The following is a 19639-nucleotide window of genomic DNA, read 5'->3' on the forward strand; positions in this document are numbered from 1 at the left end:
TCTGCCAGGCTGCACAAACATGAGCATCTATATTCTTACCCATTCATGCAAGCCCTAGACATAGCCCACATCAGAGTCGTTAAACCCAGATCATTCCCTGTGGCATGTAAGTTTGGAGATGGAGGCAGATAAAAGACGTGATTCTTTTGTACAATGTCAACCTACACAGTCCAGTGCGACCGTCATGCCTAATGAGCTAACCATATGCCTTTGAAATGTGTGGCTAATCATTCAGTTTTATTCGGTTTCCCAACTTCTATCCTGTGGAAAGGGTGAAGGCATTAAGGACAGAGGCTCTTGTTCATAGCACACCTCTTGGTGAACCAGCTTGCCAGGTTGTAGCCTGTACTTAGCACTAGTTTGATGCTGTGTGAACTTGAGATGGCCGTAAAGAGGAAGTAAATTTGTGGGGGCATGTTGGGTTGGGGCATGCTTAGAAGAGGGTGAGGTAGGGAAATAGTCACCTCACTTCCTCTTCTCTCCCAAGGAAGAAGTTCCCCATACCCCATGACCTACTCTCAAGAAGCCCCAGAGTCCTGGGACCCTTTCTCCGTGCCTCCCCCACGGGATGGGTATCCTTAGTGTCTGTCTGGGGGAACCACTACAGCTAATGATCATGAGTTGGACCTGCTGGCTCTGACTTCACTTTTGTGGAATTCCAAGCCATGTTCATAACAAAGAGAATCTTATGAGGAGTCAGCATTTTTTTTCCAGCCTGTTTTTAACCAAATCTTGGGGAAGGAGATGACCTCACAGCCTAATGGCTTCAGTGGTCTCATCTTTAATAAGGAAGCCTGCTCTGCTGTCCTCTGTGGGGAGATGCAAAAGTGTCCTATAAATGGTAAATGGCTATGATTGTGGAAATGTTAGGATACTGTCACCTTTCTGAACTTCAGTCTTCCCATCTGTAAGTTATTGAGATAGAGATAGATAGATAGATAGAGAGAGAGAGAGGGAGAGAGAGAGAGAGAGAGAGAGAGAGAGAGAGAGAGAGAGAGAGAGAGAGAGAGAGAGAGAGAGAGAGAGAATATGCCCTGAAAATAATGACTTTTACCTTAAGAAGTCTGCTAAGTCTCTTTGTTACATGGCTGCTGAGATAGGATTCTGATGGTGGGACCTATCCTCCCTCCCCCTCCCATCCATCAATCTTTCTTTCTGACATGATCTCACTGTGTAACCCAGACTGGCATTGCCATCACAATCTCCCTAACTCAGCCTCTTGCATACCAGGATTACAGGCCTGGTCTCTTCCTTTTGCCCTTTCCCATGTCCTAGTCCAGCCCTGTCATTCAAACCCTAGTGGAAACACACAATAGAAATGTTGTGGTAAATCCCCAGTCCAAATAAGCCCAGGCAGTGAAAACACAACTCAATTAATATGAATACAAGCTGTGTGCCTAGATTGGGCAGATCTACCACTACACTACCATCTTCCCCATCTATGAGACCCCTTAGAACTTGCAGTTTCTCCAGGCCACCTGCTTCTGCTCCACTTTCCTTCCACCTCCTCCTTCTCAGTCGTCCTCTCTCTCTCTCCTCTCCCACAACCTTCAGCTCCACCTTCCCCTCCTTCTCTGCCCAATCACTGGCTCTACCCTTTATTTATAAATTAAGATGGGAAGAAGGTTTACAGGAAATCACCTGAGTGCTGACTCATTCCTTGTTCGCAGCCCCTCACAGGAGAAGGAAATTAACATCAAATATAATTAGCCCCAGAGCTATCCACAACATAGAAAATACACAGGAAGCCCATGGTCCTGGGCCCTCCCCCCAAGTCGTCAGCAGAATTAGATGTATTAGTTCCCTCTCTCCACAGGGATGGGACCACAGATATTACCAGAACAGTACATTGGGGTACTCCTACTGCCTACCAAAAGGTAAGTACCAGACCCTAATTTTTCCCATCAGTTTACTCCAAGTGATCACCTCATAAAGAGCCCTTTCAAATTGATGGAGTAAAACTGAGGCCCAGAGATGTTATATAGTTTGCCCAAGGTCACACAGCAAGTACCAGGAAAACCAGTGCAAAGTCGGGCCACCACCACGACCTCAGGCCATGTGTATCCTCTTGTCCTGTCAGTGTATGAATGTACAGACATCGGCCATCTGCATGTTCAGCCTGTGCTCTGCAAAAGGGAGGGAAAGCTCTCTCTAGTGGAGAAAAATTAGCACAGGGTATCTCAGAGATCCAAAGGAGCTAAGAGCTGGTCTCAAAACAGGGAGATCTGCTCAGCTGGAGTAGAACCTAGGCCACGGGCGACGGGGGTGAGTGGACCAGGGAGCTGCTTGGATGCGGCCAGCAGGCCTGGAACACAGAAAGGGGAGCCCTGTTGAGCAGGCCTCCAGGAACTCATACATTAACCTGTTGAGGAGTCTCTTTCCTCAAGGCCTCAAATAGCAAGCCAGTGCAGGAGTGTGGGGAAAGGAAGTGACCACATGGCCACTAGCAATGACCAGAACAGGTCACCACTGCCCATCTCTCTCCCCCAACAGAAGTAGCACATACATACTGGGGAGGTAAAGACGGGAAGCTTTACTGTTCAAAGTCAACCTTGGCTACATAGTGAATTGCAAGCCTACCTGTGAGGAATATAGGAGTAGCCAGGCTAACTTTGCTTGAGCATTTATTTGCTCACTGTCTTCTACTTATTGTCAGTCTACTTTATCCCATGACTTTAGCAACCAAGCTACCATTAGCATCCTATTAAATATGAGGACACCAAGGTATAGAGAGGGGAGAGAGTCGGTGAGTGGCCAAGCCAGGATTCTAGACTTGAGGCCGCCACCCACTCAATCACTACCCTCCACATTGCCCCTGCACCTGAGAAGGACCCTTGTACATGAACCTGAGAGAAGCACACGGAGGTGGCTCCAGCTTTGGGAACACCTTCCCCCACCCCTTCCTTTGGTGGTCTTCCAAAACCTGAGTGACTACACATAAGAAGAATGTGTCTCCTACCCCTGGTCCTGGGCTTCCATTCCCATCTGTTCTAAGACCAAGCAGCTGGAAATTCCCTACCCCTCCTCTTGGGCTCCATATCAACTCTCCCTCCCCTTTCCTTACCAGGAGGCCTATACTCGAGTGCTAATGGGAAACATCGATCTGTCCAGACTTGTCTTTCCTGCTGCTACATCAGGTAGATTTCAGAAACCAGACTGGACCCAGGCACCCCAGGCTCTGATTTTGTGGGACTTAGATTGCTATCCTGGGAGGCTAGTGAGACAGCCCATCCCCTCTACATAAAGAAGAAAGCCTAGCCAAGAAAGAGGACTTGCTCAAGGTCCTATATAGGGTTAGTTGGCGGGGGGGGGGGGGGGGGGGAGGTACCAGGCCTTGAACCCATGTTCTCTGCCTCTTAATCCAGTGCTGTTGCTCAGAGACAGGGAAAGTCAGTGCGAGCTTCAGAAGTCATATACAAATTCTTGGAGGAAGTTATTGTCAAAGTGCTAAGGCTTATGTCGTGAGGAAACATTTCAGTAGAGTCATCAGTCCAGATAATGAGTCTGATGTATGAAGTGCTAGAGATAGTGAGGGTTGGGCTGGGTTGATCAGCGAGACACTTACTACTTTCATCCGTCAGCCTTTCTCCATCCCACCCCAGTGTCCTCTTAAGAGCCCTTATCCTCAGGTACCACCCTAGAAGTTGAGTAGGAAAGGCCAAGGTGGACAGTCTAGGGTCCAGCCAATGGATCAGAAACAATCTGTTTTCCCTTTCAGGGAGAGTGGTGGAAGCCTTTGCCCGAAGAGCCTTGTGGGAAGTTGGGCTCAATTATGGTCATGGGACAGGCCATGGCATTGGCAACTTCCTCTGTGTGCATGAGTGTAAGTATATTCTCAGCCATCTATGTTTGACCCTATTCACATAGAGCCTTCCACAGCCATGGAATTACCAACCCCCCCCCCCCGCAAATGTACGACCCACCCAAGGTCACCAGATGGGGAAGGATGCTCCAAGCGCTAATACTATCAGGCATTCCAGAGAACCAAGGCCTGTTGACCAAATGGCATATACCCCAGAGAAGGAAAAAGCAAAGCCTGTCTGTTGTGTGCCAGTTCCAGATATGACAAGTTCTTCTAGAAATGCCTAGGGACCCTCCCTCTAGCTACCTTTCCTCCCCAGCATCTGCTCACTTCCAAGCTGGTGACACAGAGAGCTAAATCTTATATCTTATATCTTCCTTCCCAGGGCCAGTAGGATTCCAGTATAACAACATTGCCATGGCCAAGGGCATGTTCACTTCCATTGGTATGGTTCTTATGTCCCTCCACCCCACCACCCAGTCACAGAGTAGAGTTATCTGGGAAGTGCAGTCATATGCACCCATCTCTAGGTAGCATGCTGAGCCTTGGCTTAGCTTGGGCTCTACCACTGAGTTCTTTCCCAAATCTAGACCCAAAAGGCTATCACGCCCTTACTCCAAGTCCCTCTACCCGTACCCTCTTTTTTGCTGTTTTGCTTCAGACCATCTTATGTAGCACAAGCTATCTTTGAAGTCATTATATAGCTAAAGCTAGCCTTAAGTTCCCAGTCTCCTACTTCCATCTCTTCAGTACTAGGATTACTAGCATGTGCCAACATTCCTGGATTTTCATAATTCTCCCTTTTATCCTTGGGAAATGTTTTCCAAGTGTATACCCAGACTATGAAGTTGTCTATCAAATGCTGGGGTAATAGGATAATGGCACACATAGATTAGAACCCCAAGTAGGCTCCAGTCCTCCTTACTAGACTACAAAGGAGAGAAAGTGAGGCCAAGTTTTACCAGAGAGGATTTGAGACCTGGCATCAAACAAGTTTTAGGGCTAACAGAGCCAAAGCCACTGGCAGCAAGGCTGCCAGGCCCTGCAGTTACTTGTGGGTAGGTGTAGGCAACCTGAGAATGGGTCTGTCTTTCCCATGGCTTAATATCACTAGTATCTCTACACATATCTCTCAGAACCTGGATACTACCAGGATGGGGAGTTTGGAATCCGTCTTGAAGATGTCGCCCTTGTGGTAGAAGCAAAGACCAAGGTAATGTGCCATGGGCAAGACACATGTGGACAGCATGGCTCTGACTTCAGGGCTGAATGGGAGTAGGGAAGGCCAAAAGAGAGGGGCATTTGATGTACATGTATGAATTTTTCTGAAGTCTTACTTGGGTCCTCAAGAATTCTATAAATCCGTTTCTCAGGCTGCACACTGGGATCATCTGGGAATCTGAGGTTTTTGTTTTGTTTTGTTTTGTTTTGTTTTTATACCAGTGCCAAGGCCCTACTCCAGACCAAGTGAGTCAGCATCCCTGCCCTAAATCACTTGTTCTTAGTGTACATAATAATCCCCAGGGGAGCTTGTTAGAAATAAAGATCTGATATTATAGCAACCAACCAGATGAAATACCTGGATATAAACTTTAAAAGACTTACACAGAGAAGCTCAGCTAAGGGACATAAAAAAGATTTAAGTAAATGGTGCTCTCTGGGAGGAAGCCTTGATATTATGAACATGCCATTCTCCGTAAATTGATCTATAAATTCAAGACAACCTCAATTCCAATGTTAAGTGGATAGTTTTGTGACTTCACCAATGATAGTAAAGTTTATTTGTGAAAATAAACATGCAAAGCGGCTAGGAAAAAAAAAAACATTGAAAGCTTAAGGAGCAATAGAGAAAATCAGACCTATCCAAGCCAAGCATAAACTATCCCGACAAAACCAACGTGGCACTGGAGAGGAAACAGACAGCGGGAATAATGAAACAGAACAGCCAGTCCAGAAATAAACCTCTAATTCACATAAACATGGGGAGTTAGCTGGTGTTTCACTGCAGGAGAGAAAAGAGAAATCACTTCACAAATAGGCAAGTCAATGAACGATTAATCATTGTGGGGAGTAAACAAAATGGCACCATTGTTACAGCAAAGAAAATCCCAGATGGACTAAAAAGGGTTTGTTATCACATAGTCATTGCATGAAATCGGGTGTACCATATACCTTGATCATGTTCACGTACCCCTTGCCCACTCTTGGCTCCCTCCTCCTGCTGACAGATGAGCTGAAGTTTCATGGTGAACAACAGAACCACTAAGGCCTACCAGAAAACCTACATAAACTCATTTATAGTCCCAAGTGGAAAGGGACCTTTCAAGAAAAGACCCAGAGCGATGAGGAAAAGGGTTCAAAACTACATTGAATAGAAAATCACATCATAGCCAAAATCAAAAGATGTTTCAAGGGCTGGAGAGATGGCTCAGTGATTGAGAGCACTGATGGCTCTTCCAAGGGTCCTAAGTTCAATTCCCAGCAATCACATGGTGGCTCACAACCATCTGTAATTGGATCCAATGCCCTCTTCTGGTGTGTCTGAAGACAGCTGCAGTATACTTACATATAGTAAATAAATAAATCTTTAAAAATAAAACAACAACAAAACAAAAGGTTGTTTTAAGTTAAATGCAACAAAGAAAGGATGGATATTCTTAATTTTACTGTGAACTCCTTTAGGATCAAAACTGGGAGAAATGAGTGAAGGGCATGAAGAGACAGTTCAATAAAATAAACAATAATTCAACACATGTGAAAAGATGCTCAATGACATTCTTAAACATGTATAAATCAAAACATGAATAGCTTAGCATATCATTCCCCTGGGTTTAGCACTAAGTAAAAGTAGTAGAGAAAGGTACAGAGAAGTATGTATGGTAGGATCCACTCTGTGTAACTTTTTAAAACATGTATAATATGTATGTGTATGTGTATGTGTATATGTATATGCAGTTACCAGATTAGTAAAACTTAGAGACTTTGATAATACCCAGTGCTGGTGAGTATATGGTATGGTGAGCACCCCCATTCACTGTTGAGAGAAGTATACATTGGGGCAAACTTTATGGAGGGCAGTTTAACAATATCTATCAAATATCCATTAGAGTGTCTATGACTTTTGTCTCAGCTATCCCTCCACCAGATGTGTAAGATCCAGATATACTCCCAAAAGTTCAAGATGTCTACATAGTTAACAACTTGTAGCCCTAATAGTAATAGTAAAAATAAATGCAAATAGCCCCCAAACCCATGGCTAGTTAAGTAAATCAGTGTATATCCCCATACTTTAGACTCTTATACATCCCGTTTAAAAATGATCCTGGAGCTGGGGAGATGGTTTAGCAGTTAAGAGCATTTGCTCTTAGGTTCCAGGATAAGGTCCCAGTATCCATATGGAAGTTTATAACCATCTGAGTTCCTGGAGATCTGACACCTTCTTCTGGTACCTGTGGGCACTTGGATGTGCTCAGTTATAGGGTTCATCCTCAGTACCAAATAAACTGGACCTGGTGGCACATTCCTGTCATCCTACCACTTAGGAGTAAAAGGCAGTAGATCAAAAGTTCAAGGTCATGCTCTGATACCCAATGAATTTGAGGGCAGCCTAGGCAACAGGAGAACTTATCTATAGATAGAAGATAGAGATAGATAGATAGATAGATAGATAGATAGATAGATAGATAGATAGATAAGATTAAATAACATTTCTAGATTATTTAAACATAGGTACATAGGTCCTATGGTTGTGCCCTAGATATTCTACCTCCAGTGGGTCTTGGCAGTACTCCCTACAACCCAAATATTTAATGTGCTCCATACACACTGTTGATGCTCACAATTTGAGAATCAAACACGAGTCTAATCTCTCAGGAAGCAGGAAGGAAGCAGGAACTAGGATGCTGGACAGTAGACAAGAGAACTGGCCAAGGGAAGGGACTCTGGAAGGCTCCAGGCTAGCTGTAGTATCCAGAGCTGGCAAGGATCACTTCTCTGTGCTCCTGACTCCTTCCAGCCAGTGTCTCAACCTCCCTCACTTTTCTTGCCTTCTTACTTTCCCTATGGAAATTCAGTACCCGGGGAACTACCTGACTTTTGAATTGGTGTCCTTTGTGCCCTATGACCGAAACCTCATCGATGTCAGGCTGCTGTCCCCGGAGCAGGTAAGTATCCTTAGTACTGCCTACTCCTTAGCCTATGAAGAGCTGACTTCCAACCACCCTAGGCCTTTCTTGCCTCTTTTCTCCCTACTCTAAGTACTTCTGCCCTTCACCAGGAAGGTCCACGTTGTGGCACTCTACTCCTTGGGAGCATATTCCTCTAGCTTGTCAGAGATCCCAAAGCTTCTAGGACTTTCTAGTCAGAGCAGCAAGCCCCAACCCAGTTTTTAAAGCCCTAGGGAATCTGACACTGGGCTTCTGAGCTCTGCTATCAAAAGGCATAGGAAGATGCAGTTTCTATTCCATTCTGGGCCCCAGTCTCCTCTTTTGTAAAATGGAGACGATTACTCTGTTTCCTTTTTATTCCTGTGCCAGACAGCAACCTCTTCTCCATGAACATCACTATATTATTAAGCAACCACCAAGGAACAGGGTCTCTGGCGGGCCCCAGAAGGTAGCAGAGGTCTGAAAGTGGCTGGCTCCCTAGTCCACAGTGTAGCTAGAATCCTGGGGACTAGATGGTGCCAAGATCTCATCTTTTGGCAGCTTAGCTCAAACCCTCTTCCTTTTGCAGCTCCAGTACCTGAACCGCTACTACCAGACTATCCGTGAGACTGTAGGCCCGGAACTGCAGCGTCGCCAGCTGCGGGAGGAGTTTGCGTGGCTAGAGCAGCACACGGAGCCCCTGTCAGCTGGCGCCCCTCACACCACCTCCTTGACCTCTCTGTGGGTAGCCTCTGCCCTTGCCATCCTCAGCTGGAGTAGCTAGAAGCCCCCGATTCTCCTGTTGACTGTTCACTTGGGTTTTGGGATTCATTTGCTTCTGCTCAGCTGTCCTCTCCCTGTGCCATCCATACATGTTCCAAGGGCTCCTGATGCCTCACCACCTTGAAGCCACTGTCCTTAGCTTCCTCCAGAGCCAGATCCCGGACAGCATATTCTACCTTCTCCTAGATGTACATCTTCATCATGGACTCCAACCCCTGGGCCCTGGGATAGCAGAGCCGTATACTCTGCTACAGTGAGTCCCTCCCTCCCAAATAAAGGACCCTATAGGGTAATACCCAGAGTTCTCCATCCTGCCTCCACCTGCTGGAGAAGGCCAGGACTGTTGCCACCAACACTGACTCCAGACTTTTTAAAGCTGCCTCTGGCCACCCTTACCCACAGGCCTACAGTAGCCTGTCTGCTGTATTTGGAGAAGGAAGCGACTAGGTGTTCTGGTCTCAAACTCCCACCGTAGTATTTGGGGAGAACAGATAAGAGGAAGTCAGCTGTGGCCTGGGAAAGCAACACCTCAGTCCATAATGTGTACCAGTCTTCTCCCTATCCATGATCCCACAGCTCCTAAAGTACCAATGTGCCCCTTAACAGTGACCAAATAGGGAGTTAAGGCACAGGACTTAGACTGTTAAAGTAGAGGGAATGGCAAGGTGCTCTGGGCTATCACAGACTCCCCTGGCACTCAGAGTATTTTAATCTTTTAAGGTAGAGCCACCATGATAGTCCTATTAAAGCCTCTCATATCTTTGAAAACCCTTGTGTGGGCAGACTCTGATTTCCCCATATTATAGATGGGAAAACTGACTTTCAGACAGAAGGTGTGGCCTGCCTGAGGAGACTCAGCCCTTGGTTAGGGGACAAGGTTGGGAGATGGTGGGGCAGATGGGCTGGCATTCTAGTTCCTTTGCCCATCAGCCCTGTGCCAAGCCTCTTACCCTACATCTCCACCCCCCACCCCACCCCCCATCTCATTTATTGAACCCACTGTCATCAATGGTTTCTCAGGTCTGGCTCTGACTAGCCGTTAGCCACCTGGGCTCACATCCTGCTAGGTACTTAAAACAACTTTGCAAAGATGCCTGCCTCTGGTTTTGCATTGTGTCTGCTGTTGCTGTGTTGGAGGAGGCTGCTGGGACCTGTGGCTTTTGTGGTGGGGGAGGAAGAGAAGAGGCTGAGATGGGGGCAGGGATGTGAGGCTCCCAGAATCTCAGTAGAGAAACACGTGGGTTTGAGAATGTGCTCATGGGCATGCGCGTTAGTGTGTGTGTGTGCGCGTGCTCATGTGCATGTATGCCCTGCCTAGCCAGCTACCCCCAGCCTGTATGAAGGTCACTGCAACCTAATAAAAGAGACAGAGAGGCTTTGGAAACTTATTAAGGGTGCTCCATAAAAGTTGCAGCCAGCTCTTTTGTCTTAAGGGAGCACACTGAAGGTGAGAACCAAGGTTCTAGGGGCCCAGTATTGGACAAAGGCTGAGAGTTTGCCTGGGCTGGGCCAACAAGAGCTGATTTTCCAAATGTGAAAATGACGTATGGGGGCTGTGAAGATGTCTATGTGGTTAAAGCACTGGCTATATAAGGGTGAGGACCAGAGTTCCTATCCTCAGAAACTCATAAGTGCTAGGTGGGTGTGGAGGCCTAGCTATAAATCTAGTCTCCTAAGATGAAGACAGGACATCCCCAGAGCAAATTTTTAGTTTGACTGAGAAATGCCCTACCTGCCCTACAGAAGAGCCATAGAAGATGATTTCTGATATCAACCTTTTGCCTCAACATGGGTGTGTGTGTGTGCATACACACACACACACACACACACACACACACACACACACACACACATACACACACACACTACAACCACCCAAATCTGCTCCCAAAGGCCTACAGAGCTGTCTTGTCCTTACTGAGAAGCCTGTCATGGATGAGCCTGTTTGAGGTGCACTTGATCTTAGAGAGCTACGACTGCTCCTAAAATGTCAAACCATCCTCATTCCCTTCCCTGCGTACCGTCCCACCATTCAGAGGCCTTTACCTGCACTTTCTTATTTGGTCCTCCCAAGACATGAGAAGGCATTGGCATCCTTCTCATTTTCAAAGGGGCCAGAGGGCAAGCAACTTGCTTAAGGTGGGCTTTTATATCAAGTTGCTAAATGAAACAGAATTCAAACCAATCAGATGGCTCAAGGACCTGCTCTCTGAAAAGAAGATGAGGGGTGTGACTCTTGACACTTTTCAAATGAGAAAGCAGGCTCCACTGGGCTCACACAGCTGAGGAGAAGCAAATTCTGGACTGCCTTGCTTCCCAGGGCCGGCCTGCCCGAGCCTGTCCTGTGTGCCCTAACACTTGACATTCTCCCAGTCACAAGCACTAACCAAGCCCTACTGGCCAGTGTATTCAAGCCAAACCTAGAAACCCCATGGGACTTCTCCTTGTGATTTAGCTTCCCAGTGCCACCATAAGGCCTTGAGATGAACCATAAGGCCTTGAGATGAAGCCCTGCCTCAGATGAGCAGCTGTAGAAGGGACCCCAGCCAGCCCAGGTCCTCCCTACTTTGAGACTGGAGGGCTGACCCCAACTTTTTCTGTTTAAGAGCCTCTCTGTAGGATCAGGGAGACACTGAGTATGTATACAGTTAAGGCAGGCACCTGAAGGCGCTCCTATGGCATCATTAGGAATTGAAGATAGATGGCTCCTTGACTCTGGTCCTTATTTACCCTACTTCTCCTGACGTTACTGCTGCTGTGCAGCAGGCGGTAAAGAAAGGTCCTTCTCTGTTCCTAGGACGTAGGTATCTAACTAAGGCTTCTAGCCTCAGTAGTAGCAGCTGGGTGGCCTTGGGCAAGTCACATCACCTTTCTAGTCTTTGGTTATCAGTTCTGTAAACTACCCATGCAGACTTCCTGAGGAGGTTGTAGAGAACTGGCCTGTAAGACCCGGATGTGGCATTATTCTGTAAATCAGGAAGCTACACAGACAAAAGATAATAATGATGTTTTTCATCTAGCACAAGCTACCTTCAGAATTAGACGGGAAAACAATTTATTTGGGGCTCAAATTACATTTCTCCCTCCCTCTCCCCCTCTTCCTATCTTCCCCTCTCCTTCCCCTCCCCTCCCTCTCCCTCTAGAAAGGCTGTTGGGGGTTGTGTCTAATTTGGCTTTTTCTAACTATGCTCCCTAGAGCCTGAGTTTCCTTAGAAACGCTGCGGGGCCTGTCACAGAAAGCGGGGCTCTAGCAGCCAGCAGCCCCCTGTCCTTTCCATACAAGTGTGCTTGAAGTAGTTGAAGGGTCAGCTTTGTGGGTGGGTAACCTGGGCATTTTTTTTTCAGGGATTTGTGCTCAGAGGAGCCTCAAGCTGGGTTTTATGGTCTCTTCCCAGCTGTCTTTCTTACAATTCTTTTCTCCCTTCCTTCCTTTTTTGTTTATCTGTTCATCGGTTTTTTGTTGTTGTTGTTGTTGTTGTTTTTGTTTTTTGAGACAGAGCCTCTTGTAATCCAGGGTGGCCTCAAGGTCACTATGTAGTGGAAGCTGGCTGTGCTTGTATCCTCTGCCTTGCTTCATAATCCTTAATGCTTTTTAAAAAGAGCCCTACATTTCCATTCTGCACCCAACCCTGCAAGTTCCATATTCAGTCCTGAATAGGAGCATCGCAACGAGAAAGAAAAAAAAAAAAAAAGACACACCCAAGGTCATACAGCCAGCCAGGACCAGAGCCAGGATTCAGTCTCAGACATTCTGCTTCAGCTGTGCTGACCCCTCTCCCATCTTCTTTTCTTTGTTTTTCTTTTTACAAAGGAAAGCATTTAATTGAGGGCTTGCTTATGGTTTCAAAGGCTTAGTCCATTATTGTCATGACAGGGAGCATGACAGCAGGCAGGTGTGGTGCTGGAGAAGGAGCTGAGAGCTACACCTTGCTCTGCAAGCAGAGGCAGGAAAGCAAAGGACGGAGGGAGGCAAGAAGGGAGGGAGGGGTGGAGGGAGGGGGACAGACAGACAGAGAGACACAGGGAGACAGACAGGCAGGCAGGCAGACAGACAGACTGGACCCACCATGGGTGTGTGGGTACATGGGCTTTTATCTTCTCCCACTTTGAATGTGTCCTTCTGTCCTTCCCATTCAGCCTCTAGTGAACAAACGGAAACCCAAGGAGACCTGTTTGAGGTCATGTAACTCTGATGAAAGTGGTAAGCTACTGAGATATATTTTTCAGACTCAAGTTCTCTATCTACACCCAGGCTGGCCTCAGATTTTCTACCCTCCTGCCCTTCTCTCCCAAGTGCTGAGAAAATAGATCACCAAGCTCTGCTTTCAGCCACTTTTTTGTTTGTTTGTTGTTGCTGAGGCAGGGTATGGCTATATGATCTGATGGCCTATAATTCTTCAGATTGACTTTGAATTCATGGCAATCCTCCTACCTCAGCCTTCGACTATTGATATTAAAATTCTTTGTGCTTTAACTCATTCTTAGACTTCAAAAGGGTATGTGAAAATTGGCAAATACACAAATACTCTCATGGGAAGTATAAATACTCATCTATAAATGATAACGAAGTCAGCTCTTATTCTTTGCAAGTCAACTGGCTGTAGATGGTCATAGGTTGGGACCTCAGAAGGGGCTGGGCTATCTACTCTACTACTTAACCCAGTGGATTTTACCACCTCTCTGGGTACTTCCTCAAATCAATAGTTGAGCATTCTTGGTCTCAGAAAAATAGGAATACAAAGATTTAATAGGCATTGTTTCCTCTCTGTTCATCCCTGGCCTATCCCCCATGGCTCATCACAACTGGGAGTGGGAGGTCCTTCCCAAACCCCTACCCAACCAGCCCTGGCTCGGAGGCTGGCCCATCTCTTAACTTCTGTGTTTCTCTATGAAACAGGAACTTAGCAAACAGCTTAGGCCGGGTAGGATGGATGGTTGAGAAAACCCCAGTGGGCTGTGGCAAGGCCCAGAAGCTGAAAAACTGCTTTCCCTCCTAGCTGGTCCCAAGCAGTTTCAGGCCTGTTTACTTGCCATGCTACCTGTGTTCTAGTTTAGGCAGAGGGACCTTGACTTGACAAGGTAGAAACACATAAGCTCTGGAGACACACAAGATTTGGGTCCATGGGATCACGGGGCAGAGGTTTAGAGGGGGTACAAGAAAGTAGGAGGTACCAGCGGGATGTGGGGAGGAGTCAGGAACTCCAAAATAGTCGTCACCAAATTTGTCTTGGCTTTGGTAAGGTTTAAAAAATAAATGTCTCCCAGAGGGAACTGATGTAGGGTCATACACCAAGGATCAAGTATGTTCCATGAGTACTCTGTGTAGGTGATCTGTAATAACCCTGGTGTCTCTGGCTCTGTCTCTCTCTGTCTCTCTGTCTCTCTCATTTACTCTCTCTCTCTCTCTCTCACTCTCTCTCTCTCTCACACACACACACACACAAAGGCACACACACAGACACAGACACTCAAACATGAGACCCACGTTATCAGTTAGTCTTCATGAAGCCTCATTACATATGATGTCACTTGCCTCAGGTTTTGTATCCCTTAAGAACATTTTGGATTCAGTTCAACCTGCCTCCTTTACTGGGAAGTATTCTTTCTCTTCCTCATCCCTAGAGCCCTCGAAAATTGTCCCCAGGGCCTGCTGAAGCTCATTGATCGTAGACTTTTGTCCTGGTCAACTTGGGACTGAGTCCTAGGCAGAGCAGCCCAGCCACACCTAGTCCTCCATAGTAAGGCCCTCCAAGGAGTCATAGTGTGTTTTGTTCTGAGCACCCAAGCCCCGCCTCCTCTTTGGAGGGTAACTGCCACAGCTGCTGGCAGGTGGTTTTTGTTTTTGAACCAAGACCTTATCGGGAGTTCAGAACTCCAGATATGATTGTCTTGCTGGCGGGAGCTCCCCAGGGTTCCCGAGCTGAAAGCCCTGTATGCATCTTGCACTATGTTAGGCACAGATCCAAGAGATTCCCGCCTCCTCTGCCCTTGCTTGCAGTTACCCTGCCTGCACTCTCTCTGCCTAAGACAGAGATTACAAGCCAGGCTGCTACTAAGGTGGCGAGCTTTACCTGGAAATCCCCAGGTATTTCAAGAGACTATATAACCCTCGCTTGGATATTTCTAGAGGCAAGACCACTATTTAACAAAGACTAAACCAGTATCAGCTAAGCATCCAAAACTTCTTCCTTCGAATGAATCCAAGTCATTCATTTCACAATTCCTCATCGTTCCTGACCACATTTATGTGTTCCTCTACATGGCAGGTGTTAGAACTTGACTTGCCTCAAATCCCTCCCACAACTCTTTAGGCAAAGTTTGTTTACTCCTTGACATGATGACAAGGGCCTCCCTAAACGTCATTTCCACTTAATCAGCCCCACTTACTGCAGCTGTAGTGTAAGTCACATGACTTCAGATGCCTCCTTCATCCTGTTCACGCCTCTCTAGGCCTGCTTCGAGGTGGCCTTGTGGCATCTAGTCCTGTACCCAGCCCAACATAATCCCAGCATAGAGAAAAGGCTATGACAAAATGTTCCCCAAGGCTTTCATCTCCCCCTTTAAAAACTCTGTATTAGAGACACCTTAACCAAAATGCTTAATAGTGTGGCCCCAGTCCAAGACCTGCCCGAGTTTAGAACGCAGTTCCTATCAATTCCTAGCTATGTAGTCATAAGTCACTTAACCCCACTATACATCGACCTCCTGGAAAATGGGGCTTGGAGGGGGTTGTTGTAAAGCCAACAAATTACCTGTATAGAATCATTTTCAGCGGGAGTGTAGGGAGAGTTGAGGGTAGGAAGTGAGATAAGATCCTTGGAGGAAGCTATCCAAATGGAGATATTCCTTCAGTATCCAAACTCTGAGATCTCAAAGCAGGGATGTACCCATTCAAAGGCACAAGAAATGCAACACCTCATGTCTGGATCCCACCTAACCTGCATATCCCACCCATTGCCATCTATCTACCAAAGGAGAATCCCCCCGGGTGTGTTGGTAGGGGCCTGCTATGTGTGAATTCAGTCTACAAGGCCCCAGTGTCTCCGGCACCTGAGGGTTCAGACTCACCTCTCTGTTAGCAAGATAACCCTAAACACCACACACAGATACATGGACACACACACACCCACACACACACAATTGTATGCTAAATCAAGGTTCCTCTACCTGATATTTATATTTCCTTCTAGGCCACAGCTCTGCAATAATTTATCCCAGCCTAATCTACCTCCCTTGCTTCTCTGGAGTGCTGTAGTTGAATTGAATATTTGTGAAGAATCTAATGCAGTTGTTGGCAACGAACAAGCACAGGGCAAATGAAAGCCTGCCACGCCACCTAGGACGGCAGCTCTCAAGTACAGGGACTTTGATAGTCTGGCGGGAGGCTGTGGCCACAGCAAGCTCCTAAGTCCTGCCTGCCAGCCCATTATCAAGTAAGTGTAAGGTGGCCTTGTTCACTGAACTGTTCTGCTCTGGGTCACTACTTTAGCTGTGCTCTCTGTGTACCTGGAATGGTACCTATCAACAGCAAATATGGTGCAGGAGCCTATTAAACAAGTATTAGCACCCATTAGCTTCCCGGAGCTTGACCCACTGGGACTCTAGCCAGGGTCATCTACTGAAAGAAAGGCAAGTATGCTTGAGGCAGAGGGACCATGGATGCCCAGAAAATAGGCTGTGGAGTGGGTCTTATGCAAATCTAAAAGAAGAGAAGGGGAGGGGCTGAGAACACTTGCCCCGCCTGCCTGAGGGGGTCAGCCACCTCTCTATACTCTGTACAGAATGTCCTCACCTCTCCCTTTCCCCCTACCCCTTTCCCAGGCCTCAGCAGGCCAAACGCCCACCCTGGTTTGCTGGCAGCATCTGAAGCTTCTGCGGTTAAGTGTGTGAGCTGTGCTTGCTGCTGGGGGCGGGGGGGGGGGGCTGGGCAAACAGGAAGCGGGCACATCCTGAGCCCTGGTCAGGGACACGGAGCAGGCCCGGAAGGTTCTGTGAGCCGCTCCCACCTTCCGAGGTTCCTGACCTCCTAAGCCTCAGGTATCCCCCCTGGCTTGGTAAGCCTCAGGTGTCCCTGGACAAACGCCAGCAACACTCTATCCCAGATTCTGGAGAGGATGACCTCCTACCTGGGATCACACTTGAACTCCCACAGGCGGGATGGCTCATCCATCTCCTAGCTCTCAGGCTTCTAAACATCCTGCAAAGCCTTAGCTAGTTGATCTGTTCATACCTGTAGACAGTCAAGGAAAGACTTTTGGACTGAGAAACTCAAGCCAATAAGGAAGGGCCGTCGAACACAGAGGCTTTTCGTGAGTCAGCCTGGTAGTGTGGTTGAACTAGAGCCAGAGGAAATACAGTTTGATCTTGAGAGAGATGGACTTTGACCTTCTTTCCTTAGCTCAGAGGCGGATGATCTGAAGGCCTTAGGGTCCAGGGAGGAAGTCACGAGAACATCTTGGGAGCCTGGACAGGCTTACTCAGGATTTCACAAGTGTCACCGAAACGAAAGCCTTGCAAAGGTGAACCATTCCATTTCTTTATAATGATGTATGAGGTTAGGAAATGAAAGCTGTCGGCAGGGTATGGACCAGGTAAGATACACTCCTCACTGTTTAATTCTCAATGTCCTTTTGAGAGTTTATTTCTTAATTGTTCTCTTCTACATTCTTTGAAGAATTCTTTTACTCTAAGAATAAAACTATCTTTGAATTAAGGGGAAAGGAGTGCACATCCCTTACCCCAGCAATTCCAAACTTTCTAGACACTTAACCTAATCACAAACTTATAGCGGTGACTGAGTATTTCCCTTAAGGACATTCAATAAGTACTTGTGCGTTTTTTAAAAAAAAAAAAAAAAAAAAAAATTCCGACCAAGGCAAGATAATTACTGTAGGTTCAGACAACTGAATGCTAATCAATCATGTAAAAAAATCATATCGTTCAGGCTAGGAAGATGGCTCTCTGAGGAAAGTGCTTGTTGTAAAAGCACAAATACCTGAGTTTGTATCCCTAGCACCTACATAAAAGCAGGGTGACATGACCGACATGTATAACTCCAGCCCTGGGTGGGGAAGGCAGGGACTTCTCAGAGGCTCTCTAGCTAGCCAGTCTAGCTGAAAAACCATCAATTCCAGATGTGATGAGAGACCCTTTCTCAAAAACTAAGGTAGAGAGTGACAGAGCACATCCAGCATTGACCACTAACCCCCAGATGTGAATGCATGGCTGAGCACACATCCTGAGCGTGCACACATCCAAGCACATGCACGCATAAAATCACACAGTTCCAGACATTTCTCAGTTGTTCTTGTGTGAGCTGAGGGATTGTTGTCTGTAGGCACACCTCATCTAGAATGAAAACCATATGTGTGCTGACAGAAATGTGGATAGTTGCTGGATTGATGGATTTAGGAGTGGTGGATACAGGGCTAGTGAAGGTTGTAGGGCTGAGACCATCATGGAAATGACTGCAGTATCTGTAAATGTGACCGCTATAAGGACAATGAAGCAGTAGAAATCTCTGAAGAGATGAGAGCTTTCACAATCATAGCTAAGGTGTGCTGACGGCAGGAGGGATGGTAGGAGGGATGATGGCTGGGAGGAAGGTGTCACGGTTGTAGGAGTAATGGCTATCTGGTAATGGTAGCAGTAGCGATGACCATCAAGATGATGGCCACAGGGGTGACCTTAATGGTAATCGTAATCACAGTAATAACTTGGAAGATACAGATGGACTGGGGGCATTTACTCAACAGGCAATCCTTGCCTGTTTACCTTCTGATTTCTGAGGTTTAGACAGTGAGTGTAGAGCCTGAATAAGCCAGAACATAAAAGGGCTGTAGTGGATGACTGGAGACAACAGGATTGGGGCTTTTCTCTGACTGTTCAACTCAAGATCTGTCTGCATCAGAATCTCTGGAGACTGAAGCTGGGACTTCCTTCCTCCCTAGAGGCCGGCAGGGGCCATGATTGCTGTAAGAGCAGGTCACGTGGCAAGGTTTCCTGTATGCTGCTGCTGCTGGGTGTCCATGGCCCGCACCCCCAAGCTGCCACTGCAGCAGTAAAGAGTAGCCAGTCCAAGGCTCAGTCTATGCCAGGCCACCTGGCAGGTGCTGGGGAGGCTTTAGCAAGAGACTTTTGCATCTTAGCACCTTGGAGAAGAGAGCAAGAGGCCCATCTCTGTAGAGGACCATGTTGCGTCGCAAACCGTCCAACGCCAGCGACAAGGAGCCCAGTCAGAAGAAAAAGGTAAGGAGCGTCTGTGAGCACTCACTCCTTCTTTCTCTCCTCTACACTCTCTACCAATGTCTTCCTGGACTCTTAGAAGATGGAGGTTGAACCAGGGCTATATGTCTAGGTGAGGGTTTTTCCAGAAAGCAAGGGGATGGGGCTCAACGCTCACTAGAGTAGTAAAAGTACGGAAGATACTTTCTAAACTCTAGAATATAGAAGTATGAGTTGGGTCTTTGGAAGTGTAGAGTTATAGACTGAAGAGCTCGTAAGGGTGAAATCCACAGACTTACAAAATGTAGTGTTCAAGTGGAATCCAAAGAGCATAATTAATTCTGTCTTCCTAGCTCGAGTTCTGTGTTGCTTCTGCTCAAGGGTGTTCTCTGGGGACTATCTCATTCAAAGGGTCCTACTAGCCCACCCAGCCAAGGTGGTCACAGACTCCCTACTCTTTGTCAGGAGTCATAGCCATTGCCCACTGGGCTCAGATCTACAACATCTCTCCAGGCCACTAGAGATGAAGCAGTAAGTAATTTTTGGACTCAGGCAAAGAGCCCACCAAAATGCAGTGAAATTTGAGGGAGGCAGGGGGAGGGTTGAATAGGTTCTTTCTGGGCAGGCGAACTTATGAAAAATGAGAAATGAAGCTGATGACATACATGATGAGTAGGTGTGAGAG

General features: G+C 47.0%; 2 protein-coding genes across 3 annotated transcripts in view; both read left to right on the forward strand.

The window, feature by feature from the left end:
* The window catches only part of Xpnpep2 (X-prolyl aminopeptidase 2), a 30277-nt gene extending 20456 nt beyond the window's left edge, over positions 1-9821 (forward strand). The window contains exons 16-22 of the mRNA XM_031356116.1: positions 1817-1877; positions 3068-3137; positions 3719-3823; positions 4188-4247; positions 4939-5015; positions 7876-7965; positions 8537-9821. Coding sequence (XP_031211976.1) covers positions 1817-1877; positions 3068-3137; positions 3719-3823; positions 4188-4247; positions 4939-5015; positions 7876-7965; positions 8537-8731 — 658 coding nt within the window. The 3' untranslated portion in view covers positions 8732-9821. The remainder of the gene's footprint in view (positions 1-1816; positions 1878-3067; positions 3138-3718; positions 3824-4187; positions 4248-4938; positions 5016-7875; positions 7966-8536) is intronic.
* Positions 9822-18696: 8875 nt separating this feature from the next.
* Sash3 (SAM and SH3 domain containing 3) overlaps positions 18697-19639 on the forward strand; it is a 13724-nt gene continuing 12781 nt past the window's right edge. Inside the window, exon 1 of one of the 2 annotated variants that reach the window (XM_031356210.1) lies at positions 18697-18978. In XM_031356210.1, coding sequence (XP_031212070.1) covers positions 18922-18978 — 57 coding nt within the window. In that variant the 5' untranslated portion in view covers positions 18697-18921. The remainder of the gene's footprint in view (positions 18979-19639) is intronic. The other variant, XM_031356287.1, reaches the window with a different exon arrangement.

Source organism: Mastomys coucha, chromosome X (genome assembly GCF_008632895.1).
Source record: "Mastomys coucha isolate ucsf_1 chromosome X, UCSF_Mcou_1, whole genome shotgun sequence".
NCBI lineage: Eukaryota > Metazoa > Chordata > Mammalia > Rodentia > Muridae > Mastomys > Mastomys coucha.